The 21,446-nt window shown below is 42.7% G+C and overlaps 1 protein-coding gene and 1 non-coding gene across 3 annotated transcripts in view; both read right to left on the bottom strand.

Moving 5' to 3' along the window:
- Window positions 1-19,764, bottom strand: part of PPA2 (inorganic pyrophosphatase 2) — a 93,447-nt gene extending 73,683 nt beyond the window's left edge. Inside the window, exons 1-4 of one of the 2 annotated variants that reach the window (XM_004594316.4) lie at window positions 19,559-19,763; window positions 7,412-7,476; window positions 3,840-3,884; window positions 423-476 (exon numbers count right to left, since the gene is read on the bottom strand). In XM_004594316.4, the coding sequence (XP_004594373.4) occupies window positions 423-476; window positions 3,840-3,884; window positions 7,412-7,476; window positions 19,559-19,721 (327 nt within the window). In that variant the 5' untranslated portion in view covers window positions 19,722-19,763. Of the gene's footprint in view, window positions 1-422; window positions 477-3,839; window positions 3,885-7,411; window positions 7,477-19,558 lie in introns of both variants that reach the window. The other variant, XM_058666978.1, reaches the window with a different exon arrangement.
- Window positions 8,932-9,038, bottom strand: LOC118759038 (U6 spliceosomal RNA). Its single transcript, XR_004995946.2, has one exon. It is a non-coding gene; the product is annotated as a U6 spliceosomal RNA (small nuclear RNA).
- Window positions 19,765-21,446: the final 1,682 nt, after the last annotated feature.

Below are 21,446 nucleotides of genomic sequence, written 5' to 3'. Positions count from 1 at the left end.
AATATGTTGACAATTTGAAGCATCTTTTTTTTTTTAGATTTATTCATTTAATTACAGCCAGATATACAGAGAGGAGGAGAGACAGAGAGGAAGATCTTCCATCCGATGATTCACTCCCCAAGTGAGCTGCAACAGGCCGGTGCTGTGCCGATCCCATGCCGGGAACCAGGAACCTCTTCCGGGTCTCCCACGCGGGTGCAGGGTCCCAAAGCCTTGAGCCGTCCTCGACTGCTTTCCCAGGCCACAAGCAGGGAGCTGGATGGGAAGTGGAGCTTCCGGGATTAGAACCGGCGCCCATATGGGATCCCGGGGCTTTCAAGGTGAGGACCTTAGCCGCTAGGCCATGCAGCCAGGCCCGAAGCATCTTTATATTATCATAAAATCGTCACTTCAATTTCACATTTAATATAAAATATCCATACCTCCATTTTAGCATTTGTCCACCGAGGTACTTCTACAACCATATTAAACAAATTCTGCAGTTAAAAAGAGAGAGGATGTAAATTTTTTGCACATCTTTTAATATTAATTTCTAGTACAAGAATGCTCCAGTTTTGCACCAAAAAAATAAGAGTTCACACACTGTTTTACCTTCCTAATACCTGATATTCTTCTACTACAAATTAGACAAGTTGCCTGGAAATAGCAGAACTAAAACTACCACATCACTGGCCACTTCTGCACACCATCAGAGGCTCCTACATGCCTGGAAATGCCTGCACAGAGCAGTGACAGAGCAGGAGTGGGAACAGAAAGTAGGCTTTCATTTCCATTCTCCAACTAAAGAGTGAGAGGCTGGGTTCCTAAGGTAAGAAAGCAATTGCATTTTCATCTAACGAATCATTTCTGTCATCCACCACACAAAGCTTCTAGGAAGGCCAACTGTTGTAACTGAAATCAAAACGTACAGAATACTTTGAAGTAAAATATTTTGAAAAGTATAAGATCATGTTTAAATATAAACTATGATCATGAGGAAAAAAATGAAGGATATCAGCAATTAGACTGATACATATCTAAACTCAGTTTGCACAGCCAGTAATTTTCGATTATTTTAGTTACAAAAGAACCATTGCTTCTTTTTATCATATCTGAACCCATTAGAGCACTTAAATCAAAATACTTAAAGTCACAACAATGTGTAAAAATAATTACCCTCAGCTGTCCAAAGAAACTTTTATGGTTAAAGTTAATTTGCATACTATTTTGCTATCAATAACTAGCATCTTACGCATGCACTATGACTTAAAACAGTACTTCTTCAAGTGGGGCCTTGGACCAGGGTCAATATGCAACCTGATTATTACTGCCTCATTTAGACACATTTGTAGTAATTGAACACAGTGATTTTCAAGTTCACTGAATTTAATCATCAGAAACTAGAACTTGAATTCTACTTTTGCAGTAATGCATTTTTAAAGTATCAGCTTACAAGAAATTAGAATAAATCCAGAAAACTAGTTCTTCACCACAGGTTGAGAAGCAGTGATTCAATATTCTCAATTGTGCCACACATCAAAATCACCTGGCAAGCCAAAACTAAAAAAAAAAATATCCTAAACTTCTCCCTTTCATTCATTTGAATTCAACCAATGTGGTAGGCAGTTAGAGGCACTGATTATTTTTTAAAAGCTCTCCAAGCAATTTTAATATATAGCTGAGGTTGGTTTAAAGCATTACAACACCACAAGGATTTCTTCCTGAAACAAAGAATGCTGTTAATTCAAATAATGCCATTTATACAACTAATGCAAATATATACTGAACCACAGAAACAAGGACGGTTTTATTAAGTATTTGTAGATAAGGCTAAAGGTTACACTGGTAAAATTGTAAAGCTGAAATAAGAGTCACAATGAAGCCATGAGTTCTCCACAACTGCTCATTTCTAGAAAAGTCTCACTCCTGTCTTAGCAAAACTTACACGCAGACCTGCTGTTACATTTCATTTTTCCATTCTCTTTTATGAGGTACGGTACCCCTGCACCTGTTTAAATATATCTGAAGTAGCTATTAAAAAGAAAAATTAAGTAAATGGCAGATGTTCCCATAATTTATTCATCCCTGAAAATCTGGCTATAGGAGAACAAATGTATGTGGAAACTCTGAGCTGACAGACAAGACCAAGCTGGTGACAAGTGTTTTTTTTACAATGACACCTATTAAACCACTCCCAGAAACTTGAGTTAGGCTGAAAGAACAATAAATGAAGAACAGGTCTGAATTTGAAGCCAGTAAACCATACCACTCCCTCCTGACAGCTTGTTCCTGACCACTAAGAGCATATTTAATGTCTTTCTTTCAAGCTAAAATGCATTCAACTAACTTTAAACCAACAATGTTCCGCCAAAATTTACTAAAAATTAAGAAAACAAAAGGGGCATAAACCAAATCAAAAGGTTGCATGTGTGGCCAGCATACTGAATTCCCCTAATCATAAAGGACAATTAGTCTTCCTCTTTTCCTCTTCTTCATGTTCACCTTATATTTCAGTTGTAGAAATAAACAAGAGAAACTAGTAACAAACACAAAAAAGCAGTCAGTATGCTTTGCATGCAGGAACAAAACAAGAACTCTTTAACTCACAAACTTCCTCTCTAACTCTCAAACTTTCATATAAACTCACATTAGATAGTCCCAAACACTGTGTTCTATGAATTAAATTTAAATAAGGTTATCTGGATAAAGGTTATGCTTTTGCCACTGAAATGACTGTTTAAGGTTAACACTCAGACTTCCTAGGAACCCATAAAGCCTTGAATACCTGCATATATGTCCTTCCCACATCTGCGACAGTAGTCCTCAAACTTCATGCTCAGTATGCACCAGACACTCGCTCAATGTCAAGATTAAAGAGGCCCCACCAAGCAGAGACTTGGGTCAGGAATACGAAGTTTAAATCAACATTCTACATTCTCTAGTGGAGATTATTCAAGAATTGTTTTGACAACAATCAGTTTAGAGAAACAAAAGATGAGCAGCAGGCAAAAAGAGCAGAAATTTAACAACTTCCAACAAAAATGTGTAGAAGTGTATTCAAAGGCTGGATTCCTAAGTTTCAATTAAGGCAGAGAACAAAGGGAAATGGTACTGGAAAGGGGAGGAAAAGCAGGAAGCAGGGCAGGAGAATCTGTCTAGCACCAGTAGGATAATAACGCACCCACAGCAAGAGACGGGGCGATGGAGGCCAATCAGTATCCTATCAAAGGTTTGACAGCTGCATATTTAAAGCATTCATTTAAAATACATTAACTTTAGTACATAACTGATTAATTTTTTTCTTCTCTATTCCAAACAGTCTGTTACTAGAGGAAAAATGGGTCTCTTAATCTTTTGTTTCATGGTAAGACAAAGAAGAAAACTGACAAATTTCCAGCTAAAATAGACTTCAGACCACAGATCACCTACCAGAAAAAGTAAGTAAATATAGGTTCATGCCTTGATGCTATGAAATGGCAATAAAGTACCTAAAACAGTTCCACAGAGACAGAAAGTAGAACAGAAGTTACCAGAGCTTTGGAGGAAGAAGAAAATGTGGGATGGTTCAATGAGTTTCAGCTCATGATGATAAAAATTCTGGAAACTGACACTGGTGATGATTACACAGTGATGTGATATTATTTAATGCCACTGAATTGTACACTAAAAGAAGTTGAAATAGTAACTTCTATCCTTTATTAGGATTAAAGAAAAAGAAAAACCAAATGGTGGTATCTGGCCTAGTAGCCTCAAACAGGTATTTGAAGAACATCAGAATACACCTGGGTCTTGCAATGGGAGAACTCCAGTGGTACTTTACAAATGCAAACTATCACGAAGATCTTCAAGAGTGCATATACCTCATATTCATCATTCCGTGCTTTCTTTGTAGGAATGCCATTTTCCTATAAAAGAAAATACGATATTTATGATTGTAGTATTTCATGAAAGAATCCAGAGGCACTGCACAGCAGCGAAAAGGTTTTTCCGTTAATGCTGCCCCCGGGGGGTATGGGGAGGGCTGCAGGTGATGCCTGAAGCACCAGGGTCCCTCCGCCTACAAGGAAAACCCAGGAGTTCCTAGCTCCAGGCTTCAGCAGGATCCAGCCCTGGCTGCTGTGGGCATTTGGGGAATAAACTAGTAACTGAGAAATCTCTCTTCCTCCGTCTCTTTTTCAGTCTCTGTTTCTCAGATAAACGAAATGGATTTTTAAAAGTTAAAAATATCTACTAAACATTCCACTAAGAAGTTACACAAACATTTGACTCAAAAGGACACCAAATGCCCCCTGACTTTTTCCCTCAGCAACTGTATCCCCAGAGAACACAGTACAAAAGTGTTTCACAAACTACGTTATCAGAAAAGCTACATCTCTTTCAAGTTTCTTTTCTAAGTTTTATAAAATAAGCAAAAGCTCGGTTCGGTCTTAAAGAAAAGACTGGCAGCTTCTAGTGATTATGCATAAAACAGTCATTTCATTATTGAAATGAAGCTCCAGGGAGCGTGGCTAACAAGCCGGGAAAGCACTTGCTATACCTCCTGTGAATTCCACCAAGGTGTGATAACTGTGCCACCACCAAACACTTTCAAATTAAAACAGACCACATGGTGGGCTGGGAAGAGAAACTGTGCCATTCACAAATGCTCACCAAGTACACACAATATTTATATACCAAAATATCTATTAAGGGAGAAACCAAAGCAAACAGAAAAATAATTACTATAAGTTAGCTCGAAAGCATTTCTGTTCCTGAATTACCACACCCCAGAGGAACAGGTGCAAGAGTGCCGTCACTGCTGGCTGAGGACTAGGAAATCATGGATGCCAACCTCTGCATCCTTGGAATGCACTGACATGCCTGTTTGATTCTGTACTGTTCTATCCTAAATCCCAAATCTCATATTCCTGAGACCCCAATCTCCTTAGCTGGCATATATATCCACTCAAATGCTCTCAGATTACTCTTCCAACTTTCTCCTTACTGATTACATGGCTCTTGACAATGGAGATCTATTATTATTGGTATCAGATAAAGAGTCTGCTTTGGGTGTACTCCTCACAATACCATCCATTAGTCACTCTTTATTTCACATTTCCCTCTTGTGTGTTTTGACAGCACTTAACATTATGTGGCTGACTGTAGGTTGTCTCTCTCCTTCAACTGAATGGGAGCTACCTCTATTTTATTCACTTCTGTATTCCAAGTGCCTGGAACAGCATCTGGCTCACAATCAGCAGGAAATGATTTTTTTGTTGAAAAACTGAATAAATGAATGCAAGCGCTTTTAGACAAAAGCAAGGAGACATGTTGGGCAACATGAGATTATTTAGGTTTGGTGGTTCACTGGTCAAAACAAAATACGTGTGCATGAGTGTATACAGGCACGCACACTCTCACTCATACAGACATACATGGCCACAGAGTTCCTGCTTTCCTCTCTTTGGTTTCATTTTCTCTTCAAATTTATGAGACTTCTTGGTCTGAAGCTAAACATTCAGAAGTAGTGAGCTAGGGCATTACACAACAGAAGTAAAGAATACAAACTGGTGGTAGAAGAGCTAAATTCAATAACTTCCACAACAGACAAGACCTGTGGCCAGGAACAAATCACCTCACTTCAAAATTATAGCAGTTCCAGAAGGACAGAGATAATGCATGGGGAAGCCTGGCTGAGGGTCACCAGAATTTGATGGATCCTCACTATTTTTCCCTTTGCCAACGTCACTGACAGGGTTAGAGGACAGTGCAGGCCCTGCCTCAGACTTCCAAAACCTCATGAAGGACATTTGTGACGCTCGGTCTGAGTAAGTATCCCAAGGAAGTCAAATCACTCTTGCATCTAAAGCACCTTCCTCATATCCTCACAGGTCTCTACTCCTTCCCTGATCTTCCAACAGTTCTGGAAAACCCAACCTCAGCGGCAGTCTTTGGCTTAGTGAAGTCATGAGTCAGGAGGACACCTGAATCCTATGTCAGACTGCCTGCCTGGAGGTGAGGCCGGCTCTGCTTCCAATTCTAGCTTCCTGGCACTGCAGGCCCCGGGAGGCAGAGGACGGTGGTCAATGGCTGGGTTCCTGCCACTCACAGGAAGAACAGGACCGAGTTTTGGACTATTGCTTTTATTGTGTTTTAGCCCTGGCCATTGTGGACAACTGGGAGAGAAGCAACAGATGGGAGCATTGGGCATAGTTTTTGGTCTCAGCTTTTCAAATTTAAGAAAAGGAAAAACAAAAAAACTTCAATAAAAATGAAAACTCAATCCCATTAGCAAACCCCATGTAATCAAAACCTAGGATGTAGTCCTGGTTATTTACTTTACCCAACAGTCACCACTTTTATTTTTTTTTTTTAAGATTCGTTTATTTTTATTGGAAGGCAGAGTTACAGAGAGAAGGGGAGAGCGCGAGCGAACAGGTTTCAGAGCTTCCATCGTCTGCTTCACTCTCAAATGGCCACAATGGGCAGAGCTGAGCCAAACCAAAGTCGGGAGCCAGAAGCTTCTTCCTGGTCTTCCATGTCAGTGCAGGGACACAAAAGCTTGAGTCATGTTCTGTCGCTTTCCCAGGCCATATGCAGGGAGCTGAATGGGAAGTGGAGCAGCCAGGACATGAATCCGCATCCATATGGATACCAGCACCAGGAGGTGGAGGATTAGCTTACCATATGCCACAGTGCCAGCCCCAGATTTTATGATTTTTAAAGAAAAAAAAATTTCCAAATTAATGATGATCATTAGTATCTGCTGCCGACTATGTCACCTTGCCAATTAATAAGACAGCTCAAAATGCCTCCAGTGATTACTGAGACCAAAGTTGTATTTAAGAGCAGAAATTTTCCACAACTTGGCTGACATTCTTCACCCCCTTAACAACCGCCTAGTCACTTAGCTCCACAACAGTAAGTATTCAAACACGACCTTGTTTTCCCAGCTTTATTCTGCTAGTATCTAGTCTATGGAGTTTTAGCATGAGATTGGTGATCCCAAATGTTAGTTTAAAACCTGGATTTGCCACTCACCAGCTATGTGGTCTTAGACAAGTTAATGAAATGCCTTCAGCTTTAGTGTTCTTGGAGATTATAATAGCCACTCATTAGAAGTTCATATTATATGTCCACATAGCAGCTAGCAATAGAGAAGAACCCAAAAATGCTAACTATGTTATTTAAAAAATGAACCTCTAGCTGACTTTGTAAATGATCACCCCTAAGCTTTTATGTTCCTCAAATCTCAACTCCATGGCTTGCTGGTACCCTTTTCCCCAAATCCGCCTAAAAGAATCCTATCCTTACACAGATTTTACTTCACAAAGAAAGTTTTCAGTTTTGTTACAGTAACTCTCTCTTACCATTTTTAAGGCACATACAGCGAGCACTTTCTTGTGATAACAGAAATGAGTACTCTGAATTTCCAAAGCAAGTTAAAATATACCTGTTTAGGCTCCACTCTCAGAGGAATATCGTGAAAGGGGGATATGTAGTGACCAGCTACATTCTCTGCAAAGGAAGTAAAACCAGAGTTAAAGCAAAGGACATATTCTTCCTTATTATAGCAGAAATATCTCATATACTTAAACTTACTTTTTGGCTTTAAATTCAAGGTTAAATACAATTTTTAAAACTTACTCCAATCCAGGACCAAAGGGGGATATATATCAAATAAATTACATTTGGGTTACTACAATCATTTACTTATCCCTGTGACTTAAAATTTCCCAAAGCAGACAGTTTAAAATGGATTAAAACTCAAAAAGTAGGAAGCCAGCAACACAATCTACAATAGCAAAGACATGGAAACAACCCAGATGCCCATCAAGAGGAGTGATTGGGCCCGGTGGCGTGGCCTAGTGGCTAAAGTCCTCGCCTTGAAAGCCCCAGGATCCCATATGGGCGCCGGTTCTAATCCCGGAAGCTCCACTTCCCATCCAGCTCCCTGCTTGTGGCCTGGGAAAGCAGTCGAGGACGGCCCAAGGCTTTGGGACCCTGCACCCGTGAGGGAGATCTGGAGGAGGTTCCTGGTTCCCGGCATCGGATCGGCACAGCACCGGACAGAAGAGCTTCCTCTCTGTCTCTCCTCTCTGTATATCTGACTTTCTAATAAAAATAAATAAATCTTTAAAAAAAAGAGAGAGAGAGAAGTGATTAAAGAAACTGTGGTAACCTACTCCACGGAATATTATCTTGCCATTAACAAGAATGAATTATACCATTTGCAACTTAATGGTCCCAACTAGAGACCATTCTGTTCAATCAATTCCAAAAAGAAAAATACTATTTGTTCTCTCTGATACAAGGTAGCCTTCATACAAACTATAAGATCGACACCCCTTTGCATACTATTTTTGCTGCAACCCATGGGTTTTGATATTTTTGCTTTTATTTTCATTTCTTCAAAACAGCTGCTTTTCTCTTATCAAATTCTTCCCTGACGTGTAGATACCACAGTAGCATCATTTTACCTAAGAGGTTTTTGTTGTTTTTCTTTTTCATTTCTTCATCGATACATTGGTTATTCAGTGGCATGTTGTTTAACTCCATGGTACTGAAAATTTTTAACTTCATTCCTATTGTTGACTTTGTTACATGGCTTCTCATTTAAGGAAATGTACAGTGATGATGTAACAGAGACTATCATATCCAGATGTGAAGATACAAGGCAGTATGCATCTCTACTTCCAAATCAAAGATGGACTCCCAATGAAACAGTTGGACATATTTTAACATAGAATGCTGGCCTGTCTGGCATTGTCTGTGCCAGCAATGTCAGGACACACTTAAATAACAAAATGATGGACTTATGACTGCTTATGAAGGACTATACTATTGTAATAATATCGGGAAAATCAGTCAAGAGTTGGGAACTTGGGGAGGGGGTAGGGAAATGCTAGACAAAATGGAACTGTACCATAAAATTTTTTTTAAAAGTAAGAAACATCAGGTTTTTTTTTCTTTTCAAATGTGGAACGCTTCATGAATGTGTGTATCATCCTTGCACAGGGGCCATGCTAACCTTTTCTGTATTGTTCCAATTTTAGCATATGTGCTGCCAAAGTGAGCACAAGAAATATCAGTTTTTTCAAAATTCATTATTAAATAAATTGTGGTAAAACTGAAGTCAAGTTCCCTGGGAGAAACCTAAGTAATTTGTAAAATCCACCTCTAACTACAAATCCATGGGAAGAAAAGTTCAAAGATACAAAGGTCCCATGTAACTAAGAAAAAACAAATAAATCACCTGAAAATACCAAATTTCAATAACTGGCATTATCTTAAAAGTTGTACAGAGTTGTGACACAGCAAATAAAACTGCTGCTGCAACATCAGCATCCCACTTGGATGCCATTCAGACTGGTTGCATCCCAACAGCAATGAGCACATCTAGCGCCTTGACTCTGCTTGCTTTTTTTTTTTTAAAGATTTATTTATTTTATTACAAAGTCAGATATACAGAGAGGAGGAGAGACAGAGAGGAAGATCTTCTGTCCGATGATTCACTCCCCAAGTGGGCAACGGCCAGCGCCGTGCCAATCCAAAGCCGGGAACCAGGAACCTCTTCCAGGTCTCCCTCACGGTGCAGGGTCCCAAGGCTTTGGGCCGTCCTCGACTGCTTTCCCAGGCCACAAGCAGGGAGCTGGATGGGAAGTGGAGCTGCCAGGATTAGAACTGGCGCCCAAGGGGTGTTCAAGGTGAGGACTTTAGCCACTAGGCCACGCCATCGGGCCCGACTCTGCTTTCTAAACACCACTCTCCAAAGAATATAAAGCAGGGATGGAAAACACACAAAATGAGCCCTGAGCATCTTGTAGGGTCAGAAATTCACCAACTACTCAAACAAACAAACACTTATTAGTACATTAAAGTGATATTTTAAGATACTTTAAAATAAAGAAATTCTCAAGAGTCTAACAATTTGAGCAACAAAATAAATTAGATCTCAAATTATAAAATATATGTACATGAATCTAGACTGATAGAAGCAAGCGACCAAATTAATAAGCAAGCAAAGAAGACACAAATCAAGACTGAGACTAAACCAGATTGGACATTAAAGAGCGATGATGACTAAAACTGGAACTGGATCCCAGAATGGAAAGCGGAGTGAAACCTGAATAAAATTGGACTCAGTGAAGAGCACTGTACCACAGTGGGTGCTTTAGTTCTGAAAACAGCATAACAGGAATCAAAGATGCCAACATCTGGGGAAATTGGGTGTGTGGTACACTAGGATTCTGCAACTGTTGCAACTCTTCCAAATCTAAAATGATTCTAAGCAAGCCCTGACTAAACTGAAAAAAGGAGAAAAAAGTAGAAGCATAAAGACAGGTCTTGTTTCTACTGGGTAACAGGATGGGCAATCTTGGTCTGATACATTTAGCCCCTGGCTTGACAGCAAGTTCCCTCTTCCCTGCTTCCCCTTTTTTAAGATGCCCCCAGGGGAGCTTAGGAGTTGCTTGAGCATTGGGAAAATACTGGGAGGAACTAGGAAGACTATAAAAGAGGCAGGCTAACCTCAAATAAATGGCATTCTCTTTACAAGAATGACCCACTGTATGTTGTCTTTTTGTAACCCTAGTCCCTCCGCTCGGCTTAGGGTACGCAGCTACGTGGGCGTTGCCGACAAGTTGTCTTATGTATTTGAAAGGGAGGAGAGAGAATTTTCCCGCGCTGCTTCACAGGGCCATAGTGGCAGAGGCTGGGTCACAACAAAGTCAGCAGCTGGGAACTCCCAGCTGGTCTCTAGCTTGGCTGGTAAGGGCCCAGCAGCTGGGCCATCTTCTACTGCCTTCCCAGCACATCAGCAGGAAGCTGGATTGAAGCAGAGCTATGGAACCTGACCCAATGCTACACGTGAAACACCAACACCCCTTCAACAGGGGTGTACACACTTAGCAGTAGAATTAAGTTATGAAGGGAGCAGATTCTCTTCATTTTTTACTCTCACATCTGGAAGAATACTGAGTACCTAATAAAATGCAATAATAAACCTACTATTTTACTTTCCACGCCAAACTGAACACGAATGTTTTTCCGCCTCAGCAGAGGGTAACTTCTGAAGCACTTGTGCACAAAGTAGAGAAAAAGGTGAGAAACAGTCCACAAGAAATTCACTATGATCAATAAAGTTTTTCATTCATCAAAACGATAAACTTAAAAAAAATCCCTTTTGAGTACAATATCAAACATCAAATCCTCTGCCTGATTTTTCAGCTATCTTTGAGTAACACAAGAACACAAGAAACAAAATTGCCAATTTTTGAATGATTATTTGCTTTTTTATGAATATGAATATTAAAAAGAAGATATATTTATTTGAAAGGCAGAGTTACAGAAAGACAAGGGGTGATCAGAAAGAGAAATCTTCAGGTCAAACATGCAGGACGTGAATAGCTCAGAGCCAGAAGCCTGCCTCTCCCAAGCACATGGTAACCTCACCAGCAGGGAGCTGGATCTGGAGTGAAGCAGCAGAGACAAGTGCCTGTAGGTGGGGGATGTCAGCAGGGCAGCGGCTTAACACACTGTATCACAATGCTGGCCCCAAGGAAAGAGAGTGAGGCAGAAAATACCTGCTCACGTTCTCATTTTCTATTCAAATGAAATATGGTCCTGGGAACTAAAAATGGTACAGCCACTTTGAAAAACAATTTGGTGGTTTTTATAAAGTTAAATATATAGTTAGCTTGTGCAATTACACTAAGTAGCCAACACCTCTAAGTAAATGTTTATGGCAGATTTATTCAATATCCCCCAAAACTGGAAACAGCCCAACCAGTAAATGAACCAACCATCACACCCACACGGTGTTCTTTTTACTCAATGTTACGTTACTCAACAAACAAGAATAAACAACTGATACACACAACAAAATGAACACGTCCAAATCACACTACACAAAGTGAAAAGCTACACTTAACCAATTTCATTTCCACAGCCTTATGAAAGAGGTAAAACTCGGGGGATAAATAGAACAGTGGCTGCCAGGGGTTGAAGGTGGAGCAGGTAGGAGGGACTCCACAGCAATATTCTGGAAGAGCCAGGGCTCTTCCCCATCTTCACCGAGATGCTGCTTCAACAAATCCACAGGCCCCACACTAGGGCTGTTCACAAAAGTGAGTGAATTTCATTAAAAATAATGTGATACCTAAGAAAACTAGAAGGTAGTTAGGATACACAATAAGCACAAATGGAAGTTCTTGTCCCCAAAGTGATCATCAATCTGCAACTGTTCTCTCCTTTAAATAGCAAAAGTTTAAAAAAGAAAGAAGAGAAAAGAAACCCTGAAGAGAAGAAAAGCACAACCTCTTGGCAGAGGCCTACCACTGCAGTGGAAATGAACAATAATCCAACTCTAAGAATCCTGGCAAACCAGGGAAGTTTGTTATTCAACTAAAGGAATTTTTTTAAAAAACTTCCCACTTAGTTTGGTTAACTTTACAGTTAAGAACAATCAATACTCTAGGATACGGTTTTAAAATTAAATTTCCCAAAAGTTTCAATCTTTCTGTGAGCTTGAACAAGCCCCCAAACTTATTGAGACGTAGTAAGAGGAGTATTACTTACATCTGAGGAAAAAGCAGGGCCACAAACTGAGTTCTGCCACTAACAGTGTGTGTGAGTGGGCACCTGGCTTAGCCATGTGGGACCCCACACTCCACACTGGAGAGGGTGGGGTCTGCCTCTGCTCCCGAGTTCCCTTCTGCTTCCAGTACCGTGCAGCCTGCATGGCAGCTGGCGATGGCACAAGCAGTGGGTCCCTGCCCTGCTGCCCGCCTCAGACCCGGACTCAGCTCTCAGCACCTCGTGTTCATCTGGCCCAGCTCCACCTGCTGCAGACATCCGGGGAGTAAATACAGAGGAGAGACGGTTCTCCGTGTATATTTGTCTCTCTCTCAACATCTCAGATAATTAAAATTCATGAAAAGTGTTCTTAAATGTCACTAATCAGGACCTAAATAAATATTATATCCAAATACTAAGATAATGCCAATGTAAGTGATAAAATTGTTTCCTAATTGCCAGTTTGGAAGGTAAAAGGAATATAAATGAATAAATGGTTTTTATGGACTTGGATAGCCATATCTACAAGTTGTTTGGATTGTGAAATATTATTCATAAATAAATAACAAAAAAGAAAAATAACTTCTACTTTATATTACATATCTATAAATTTGCGCTCACTTTAGTAAAAGGAAGATAAATGATTGTGATTGCCATGATTTTTTTGTTATTCCACAATGGTCAAAAATCATACTGCATCCATAGGCATAATTAATGTATTGTATGAGGCCGATAAATACACCCAAGAAAATGCCAAACCATGTCAAAATTTTCCATTCAACTGACCTGAAATTAGATTTTATTCCATGACTTGCAGCTATGCTTCTCTTGTACAGCAATTTGTACCAGGATAAAAGTTTATTCCTTACACTAGGTAGGTGAGAAATTTCACAGTAATTCAAAACTTAATCTGATGTTAATTATATATAAACATATGTGTATGCAAAAAATATTTATATATTTAGATTGCAAGCATTAGCATCAAAAAATGCTTTATACCAAGCACTAAAGCTAATGTTTTATTTTAGAGGATTATGGAAATAATTTTTTTTGGCAGATTTATTTTTATTGGAAACACAAACTTACACAGAAGGAGAAACAGAGAAAGATTTTCCATCTGCTGGTTCACTCCCCATGTGGCTGCAACGGCCAGAGCTGAGCTGATCCAAAGCCAGGAGCCAAGAGCTTCTTCCAGGTCTCCCACACGAGTGCAGGATCCCAAGGCTTTGGGCCGTTCTCAATGCTTTCCCAGGCCACAAGCAGAGAACTGGATGGGAAGAGGAACAGCCGGGATACAAACTGGCACACATATGGAATCCTGGAACTTAAAGGGGGAAGACTAGCCAATTAAGCTAATTGTACCGGGCCCAGATTAAGGAATCTAAAGGAGTTTAAAAGTCAATTTCAAGGGGCTGCGCTTACCACTCTCATTGGACAGCACGAACACCAGGACGGGGCAGGGGTGGCTACACAGAAAGGCACCTGCCAGTAGGTGTGTGGGCTGGATAGTAGGCTGGTTGGGTTGAGCTGGTCTTCAATGCCCATCCACATGTGCGAGAGCTAAACAGGATGTGGGACAGACTGGACAACCCTGCGGTGCGTACTGGCAAGCATGGGAACCAGGGTAGGGGGCAGAACTGGTGGGGGTTATGGGGAGTAGCCCCAACTAGGCTGCAGCTCCAACCAGTCTGCGTGAGGACCGAGTATGAAGTGGGCAGGATCGAACTGGACTACAACACCCGTTGGTTCACGAGGAAGACCGGGCTGGAAACAGAACGAACCCAGCAATCCCAACGACCAGCATGAGCATAAGGTGATTGGTGTGACAGACGGTGCTGGACTCTGTACTAGCAAACTCGCGCAAGAATCAGGCCTGGGGTCATCTCAGATGAAGTTTCTTTGGAGATCCCTCCAACTGAACTGCTGATCTTAGAACCCCAACCATGAAGAGACTGTCAGCCAGTGGATTCTGAATAGGATTCATTGCGATTGGAACTGAGAGATTGGCAGCAATCCAGAACTGATGAACTATCAAAACTGTATGAGCAGGACCCTCAGAGCGCGCCTCCCGTTGGGGATCTGGGATGGGTGGGAGGTTGGGTGGGGCTTTTCCCTTTGTTTTTTTCCCTGACCCCAGATACAGGGTAAAATGATATTGATGTGGAAACAATGGTATTACCCACTTTCACCCTGTAGCCCTTGACACTTTGTTCCCTAATCAACTAAGTAAGATTATTAAAAAATAATTTTAAATAAATAAATAAATAAAATTCTAAACATGTTAAAAAGGGGGGGGGGGGGGGCTGCGCTGTGGCACTACAGGGTGGACCATCACCTGCCATGCAGAAATCCCAAGCGAGACTCGGTTTGAGTCTGGACTCCTCCACTCCTGATCTAGCTCACAGCTAAGGCACCTAGGAGAGCAGTGAACAGAGATCCACATGCTTGGGACCCAGCTATCCATGCGGGAGATGGGATAAAGTTTCAGGATCCTGAGCCCTGGTTAGCCCTAGCCATCCTGGCGCATAAACCAGGAGATGGAGGCCCTCTCTCTCTCTCTGTCAAAATAAATGAACAAATCAACTTCAATAGAGTTTCTTTTCTTCCACACAGATTACAAGATTCTTATTTCATGGCATTTCCTCTCCAAAACTAATCTGCTTTTCAGTTTTAGGGACTGCAAATCAAGTTTATCCATACCCATGTGATAATCACTATGTTCTATTACAACAACTCAAGTTCTAGGGATACAGGGAGCAATTGAGTCACCTGGGGATAACGGTTTCCATACCTAAGACCTCCAAAATAGAGGCTAGTTCCCTTTGATCTGAGGATTAAGAGATTCACTGCCTAGATCAGTCTCCCATCAGCTGAGGGATCCAAGACTGACCTTACAGCTCAGTGTAAGTTCACTGTAATACATCGCCATGCTAAATGACACGCCCACTATCCATCATAACAGGAAACATCAGAACATATACTGAAGAGCGGCGTAGTAGCTGGATTCTAAAAAAATCTCCACCTATTGTCCAGGAAGTCAGGAGCGTTCCTCCGTCTTATTAGAATTTACCTCCTGTCTGATTAAATGACCCACATAATGTTAAACAATTCAGAAAAGGCCACTCCCTTCCATAGAAACCTCAAGTGTGAATCTTGGCTTTCATAGTGCAATGCTTACTGCTCACTCTCTGCTATTCTGCCTGGCTCCTGAATTCCTCCTAGGAGTGAAGGCAAAGACCTGGTTACTAGGCAGTCCTCAATAATCCTCTAAAATAAAATTTTAAAACAGACTGCAGGGACTCATACATTTAAGACTCAAAACATTTTGTGTGCATTACTCACACAAGTCTTACTAAGTCTAAATGTACAATATTTTCAAAAGCAGGTTTTAGTCTATTACACAAACGATGTAAAGAAAACCTACAGCAATTTCAACGTAAGTATATGCTTGGAATAAACTATGAGGCAAATGAATTTTTAAAGGGCAACATGATTCACTGTCAAGCTAAACAAAAGCAACTTTAATTATCCAGAACCCTGTTTCTCTAACTGAACCAGTTGTTTACCCCACAGCAACAAAAGTCCAAATTATGAAAAATGTAGTTCTTATTATCCGTTGAGAAAAATGTGAAACATAAATTAATAATTCTTCAAATTACAAACAAAGCTACTAAAGAAACCAAAGGCACATACACACGCCATGCTAGGTCTTCCAATGTATTCACGAATAACCTCAGTGTAACTCCAGTTAATCTAGTACCGCACTGCAACTCTGAGAACCAGCAATGAACAGATAAGGGCGTTTCAGAAACAGCCACTTTATATCCACATCTCATTTTCATTACCCTTCACAGAATAGAAATTTTCATTCTGTATCTTAAAGGGGAAAATGACACAGAGTACGTTGAATATCTACCATGTGTGAGACACTGATAATCTTTATACAGTCTCATTTAACTGTCATGGTGATTGTGCGATATTATCAGTACTTGCCCCATTTTACACATAAAGAAACCAAGCAAGAGACGCCATCTGGTGACTTGCCCAGGATCATAAAGCCAGGACAACAACCTAAGTGTTCTCTTAACCCAGAGCTGTTGTAAAAACACAACTGCTTCTCAAAGCTTCAGAAACCAGCCCAGGTTGCGCTCTCCAAATCAAGTTTCATGGAACACTAATGATGGTAAGATGTTGGCAAATATTTGGAGAAATAAGTGCTCTGTCATTGAAAGGTTATATCAGAATTTCCCAAAACCTTAATGTACTTAATCTAGAAGTATTATAACTTGCTAAATCACGAAATCCCATTTAAAGAGAACCTAAATATCCCATGGGTCTCGTGTGTTCAACACAGCACCTCTTTAAACAATTATTTTGCTCAGTCTAGTCATTCCATGGTAAAATGAAATAGGGGCAGTGAGGTGAAGCGACACAAGCCACCGCAGCCGGTTTCCCACAGGGCCAAGAGGAACATCAAAGAGGCTTCTTGATTTCCACGATATTCCTTCCCCTTTATTATCCTGTCTCCTGTACCCCTGTTTCTATAGTGCTCAACACTGATTTTATTTATACATTTTTAAAAGATTTCTTTTTTTAATTGGAAAGGCAGGTTTACAGAGAGAAGGAAAGACAAAGAGGAAAATCTTCCATCCACTGGTTCATTTTCCACATGGCCACAATGGCCGGCGCTGAATCTATCCAAAGTCAGAAGCCAGGAGCTCTTGCGGGTCTCCCACATGGGTACAGGGTCCCAAAGCTTTGGGCCGTCCTCGACTGCCTTCCCAGGCCACAAGCAGGGAGCTGGATGGGAAGAGGAGCAGCCAGGGTACGAATCAGCACACATACGGAATACCTTTGTTTGCAGGGGTATTATTAGCCAACCGAACCATTGCACCATCTATTGTTTATTCTGATTTTTATGAATAGGATTTAAGAGAAATCAGCTACACAAGTGCTAGTATCTCCGAGCTCCCACACAGATCTAGGAAATCTAGAAAAAGACAACAGCTACCAACAAGAAGCTCAAAATCCATCTTCCACTGTACTAGTACCTCCGAGTATCTCTTAGTAGCTCGTCGGTCAGATCTAGAAAATCTAGAAAATACGTCTAACAACATGGAATAACAATTTTCAGCCAAAGAGTGCAATACTCGTGTCTTGTTTGGAGAGAGAATTACACCCTAACACTGCATTACAGGCACCCATTTCTGCTGAATCCAGTCTGGGACCACACTGCTCTTCACCCTAACCCAGTCCTTCCTACACTCTGTCCTATGCCTTCCTGCAAGAAAGTCCTGGGCAACAATGCCATCTGGTGGTTGGTTCAGGAGCTGTCCAAATTCAACATGACCTTCCCAGTAGAATCTTCACCATGGGCTTAACACCCTTGCCCGAAATCACACTGTGTTTCTTCCAATGTTATTTGCCCCAGTAAAATGTTTTCTTCGTTTCTGCCTTGCTTATCCAACTGCGTCAGAAAAAAAAAAAACTTACATATGGCATCCTACCATCAGAAAAACAATTGAGTCTCAAGCACACTTGTAGCTAAGCAAATAATAGCCCCCCCCCCCCATTGTATATGGCTTCAGAAAAGCCCCCTAACAGAAGTTCTCTCCCAACACAACCTGTCAGAGCCTCCACTAGCCACACAGTGCTAGCGGAGGGCATCAGAAACACCAGGGCGGAGAGGACCTTGGGGTCACTTCAAGGTCAACAACCAGGTAGGACAGCTGAAGGCACAGGCACCCAGGTGCCGGGGCCAAAAGGTGACAATCACCTATGACTCCTCAAGGAAAACAGTTTCCTCAAGTTTCACCATTCTCTCACTTAACAATCTAGACCTTAGGAAGGCCTTGATGGTTGGCCCCATAACTTGTTCTTGGGAACAGGCCCAACAGTGTCCAACAAACTTTACTGCCTTTTCTACTATTAATAATGTCCGCGTTTGTTGTCAATCCGGAACACTTTCACCAGATTATGCAACTGACAATCTCTACTGCTCAAAGGCTAACAGCCATTTTATACAGCTTTTATGGAAAACTGTAGCCAGCCACGGTTCGCATTATAACCTTCTGGACTGAAATTCATTCAGAAAATGTGAGGCTTCTTGCTGAGGTTACCAGCTCACCTGATCAACCCTGATCAAGCAAGGATGGGGGAAAAATACACGGCACAGAGGCAAGGCAACAACCACTTGTGGATAAAGAAGAACTTTCAGTACCAGCTGCATTAGAAAACTCCCATAAAATACTCCTTAATCTTAACCGCAAGATAACCATAAGCACTTTCCCAACAGTTAGGTGTCCTAAATTAATAGGTCGTTTATACTCGAGGCTGTGTTATTACTTTACAGGCAGGATTTGTGTAACTCTCACAGCCCCATCTTACACATGTGAAAAACCAAGGCACGGCTCCTTAGGAACCCCATCGAGGGTCCTGAGTTTAGAAATTGCAGCTCCCCTCGGGAGATCAGTGGGGCATGCAGGGGCCTGCACCGAAGACGCCATTCCCACGTTCCAGCAACGACCCCCTGCTCCACACCTTGGGCAGCCACCCAGAGGCCCTTCCCTGTACGGTACGGGGCAGGGTGGCACAGCGCCGTCGCCTGGCCCGAGCGGTCTCCCCGGAGCCGAGCCGACGACGCTCCGGGCTGGGGGCGGCCTCGGGGGGTGCACCCGGCAGGACCCGCCGCCCGGGACCCCCGTTCCCCGGGCCGGCCTCTCCGGAGTGGCCCTCGGCGCGGTGGCTCCGCCCATGGCTCAGGGCTGCCGGCTGGCCCCGGCCGGGGGAAGGGAAACAAGCCGAAGGGGCTCGACCGCGCGTCACGACCCGGGGCCCGGGCCTGTCACCACCACCACCACCACCACCCCATCGTGGGTGGCTCTCGTCCCTCCGCGCGCGGGGAGACGGCCCTGACCGCGAGCAGACTTGCCGAGGGCGGGGGAAGGCCCGAAGGAGGCCGGGCGGCCGCGCTGCTTCCAGCGCCCTGCCCGCTCGGCTCCTCCGTCCTCCGCCAACTACTCACTGAAGAAGACGCGGTAGTCCTCCGAGTGGGGCTGGCCGCGCTCCTCCGTGCGGTACAGGGCCATGGCGCGCAGCGGCCGGCTCGCCACCCTCGCTCCCGCCGCCGGCTGGGCGGCCGCGCGCCACCCCCGGCCCGTGCGCAGCAGCGGCAGCAGCGCGCGCATGGCGTCCACGGAGGTCCGAGCCGGCGCGGGGAGGCGCGGGGCGGCGCGGGGCGGCGCGGGCGCACGCCGGCGCCCCCTACCGCCCGGACGGTCCCTCCTGCCCCGGGGCCCTGACCCGGATGCCCTGACGGGAGCGCGCCCGCCGGGACCTGGGCGCGCCCGTGGAGCACGCGGCCTCTCCCTGTCCTTTCCTTCATGTAACCCGTCAACATTATTATCGTTTTACCATGAGGGTCATATACTCCGTGTCAGGGAATGTTATAGACTCTGTGCCGTGCAGGAGACAAGAGTCCTCACACGGACGTTGTTCTGGACCTTCTATCCACTTGTTCATTCTCTACACAGTCACAAAGCTCAAGGCTGTGTCAGATCCATGCCAGGAGCTTCATCCAGGTCATCAGCTTGGGTCGCAGGGGGCCCAACACTTGGATTATCCTTTGCTGCTTTCCTTATCCTTTTTCTCGGGCAGCTGGGTTGGGAACAGAAAAGTCAGATACAAACCAGCACCTACTTGCGATGATGGTATCACGAGTCGCAGTTTATGCCACAGTGCCAGCCTCATAATGTTAAGTTTCACATTAGGTTGTTTGTCCTATTTTTTTCTTGACTTGAATAAATGTATTATGACATATACACTCAGTGCAATATTTTTCAGCCTTAAAAAAGGCATATAGGTGGGGCCGGCGGTGTGGCCTAGCAGCTAAAGTCCTCGCCTTGAACACACCGGGATCCCATATGGGCGCTGGTTCTAATCCCGGCAGCTCCACTTCCCATCCAGCTCCCTGCTTGTGGCCTGGGAAAGCAGTTGAGGACGGCCCAGAGCACTGGGACCCTGCACCCGCGTGGGAGACTCGGAAGAGGTTCCTGGTTCCTGGCTTCAGATCGGCGCGCACCGGCCAGGCCATTGTGGTTACTTGTGGAGTGAATCATCGGACGGAAGATCTTCCCCTCTGTCTCTCCTCCTCTCTGTATATCTGACCTTGTAATAAAAATAAATAAATCTTTAAAAAAAGGCATATAGGTTGGTGATGATCTATAATTCTGATGTATGAGATATATTATGTATTATGCTAAGAAGTCAGATACATAAATATCACATATTGTATGATTCCTTTTATATGAAATAGCTAAAACAGTTAAGTCCATAGAGAAAGAAATGAGATTAACATGTCAAGGATGGGTGGAGAGAGGAAGAGGCAATGGCTACTTAGTGTTAGCGATGGGGTGTGCTTCTGGGCCGATGAACAGATATTAAAACTACAAGAAAGTAGTTTTCTATAATAATGTGATGACACTGTGCCAGTAATTCTTATAGTCTAAAATAACTAATTGTGTGTATTATTTAAGTTTCAGCACAATTTTCCAACTGAAGAAAGTTAACCCTAATAAGGTTGAAATAACTGCTTGGCCATTTTTGTCGCATGCGTTCCAGTGGTCACATTATTAGCCCATGAAATCCTTTTCAAAATAATGCTTGCAAATGTATAAAATAAAAGGCATAGTTAGAGACAAACCAGTTATATTGAAACATATTTACAAACTATTTAAGAAAATACTTTGTTATCAGTAAAATACTTGCTTCTCTTCTTGTTACACCAAAAAGACCAGCAGCAGATCTAATAGCTACCATAAATCTGAGAGAATGACAGATGTCAGTGATATTTAGATATTTAGTAAATGACAAAATAATCATATGCCACAGAGTTTGTTGCCACAATCTTAAAT

The sequence above is a fragment of the Ochotona princeps genome, chromosome 7, assembly GCF_030435755.1.
Source record: "Ochotona princeps isolate mOchPri1 chromosome 7, mOchPri1.hap1, whole genome shotgun sequence".
In the NCBI taxonomy this organism is placed as follows: Eukaryota; Metazoa; Chordata; class Mammalia; order Lagomorpha; family Ochotonidae; genus Ochotona; species Ochotona princeps.
The sequence above is the reverse complement of the archived record's forward strand: the minus strand, read 5'-3'. Positions and strand labels throughout refer to the sequence as shown.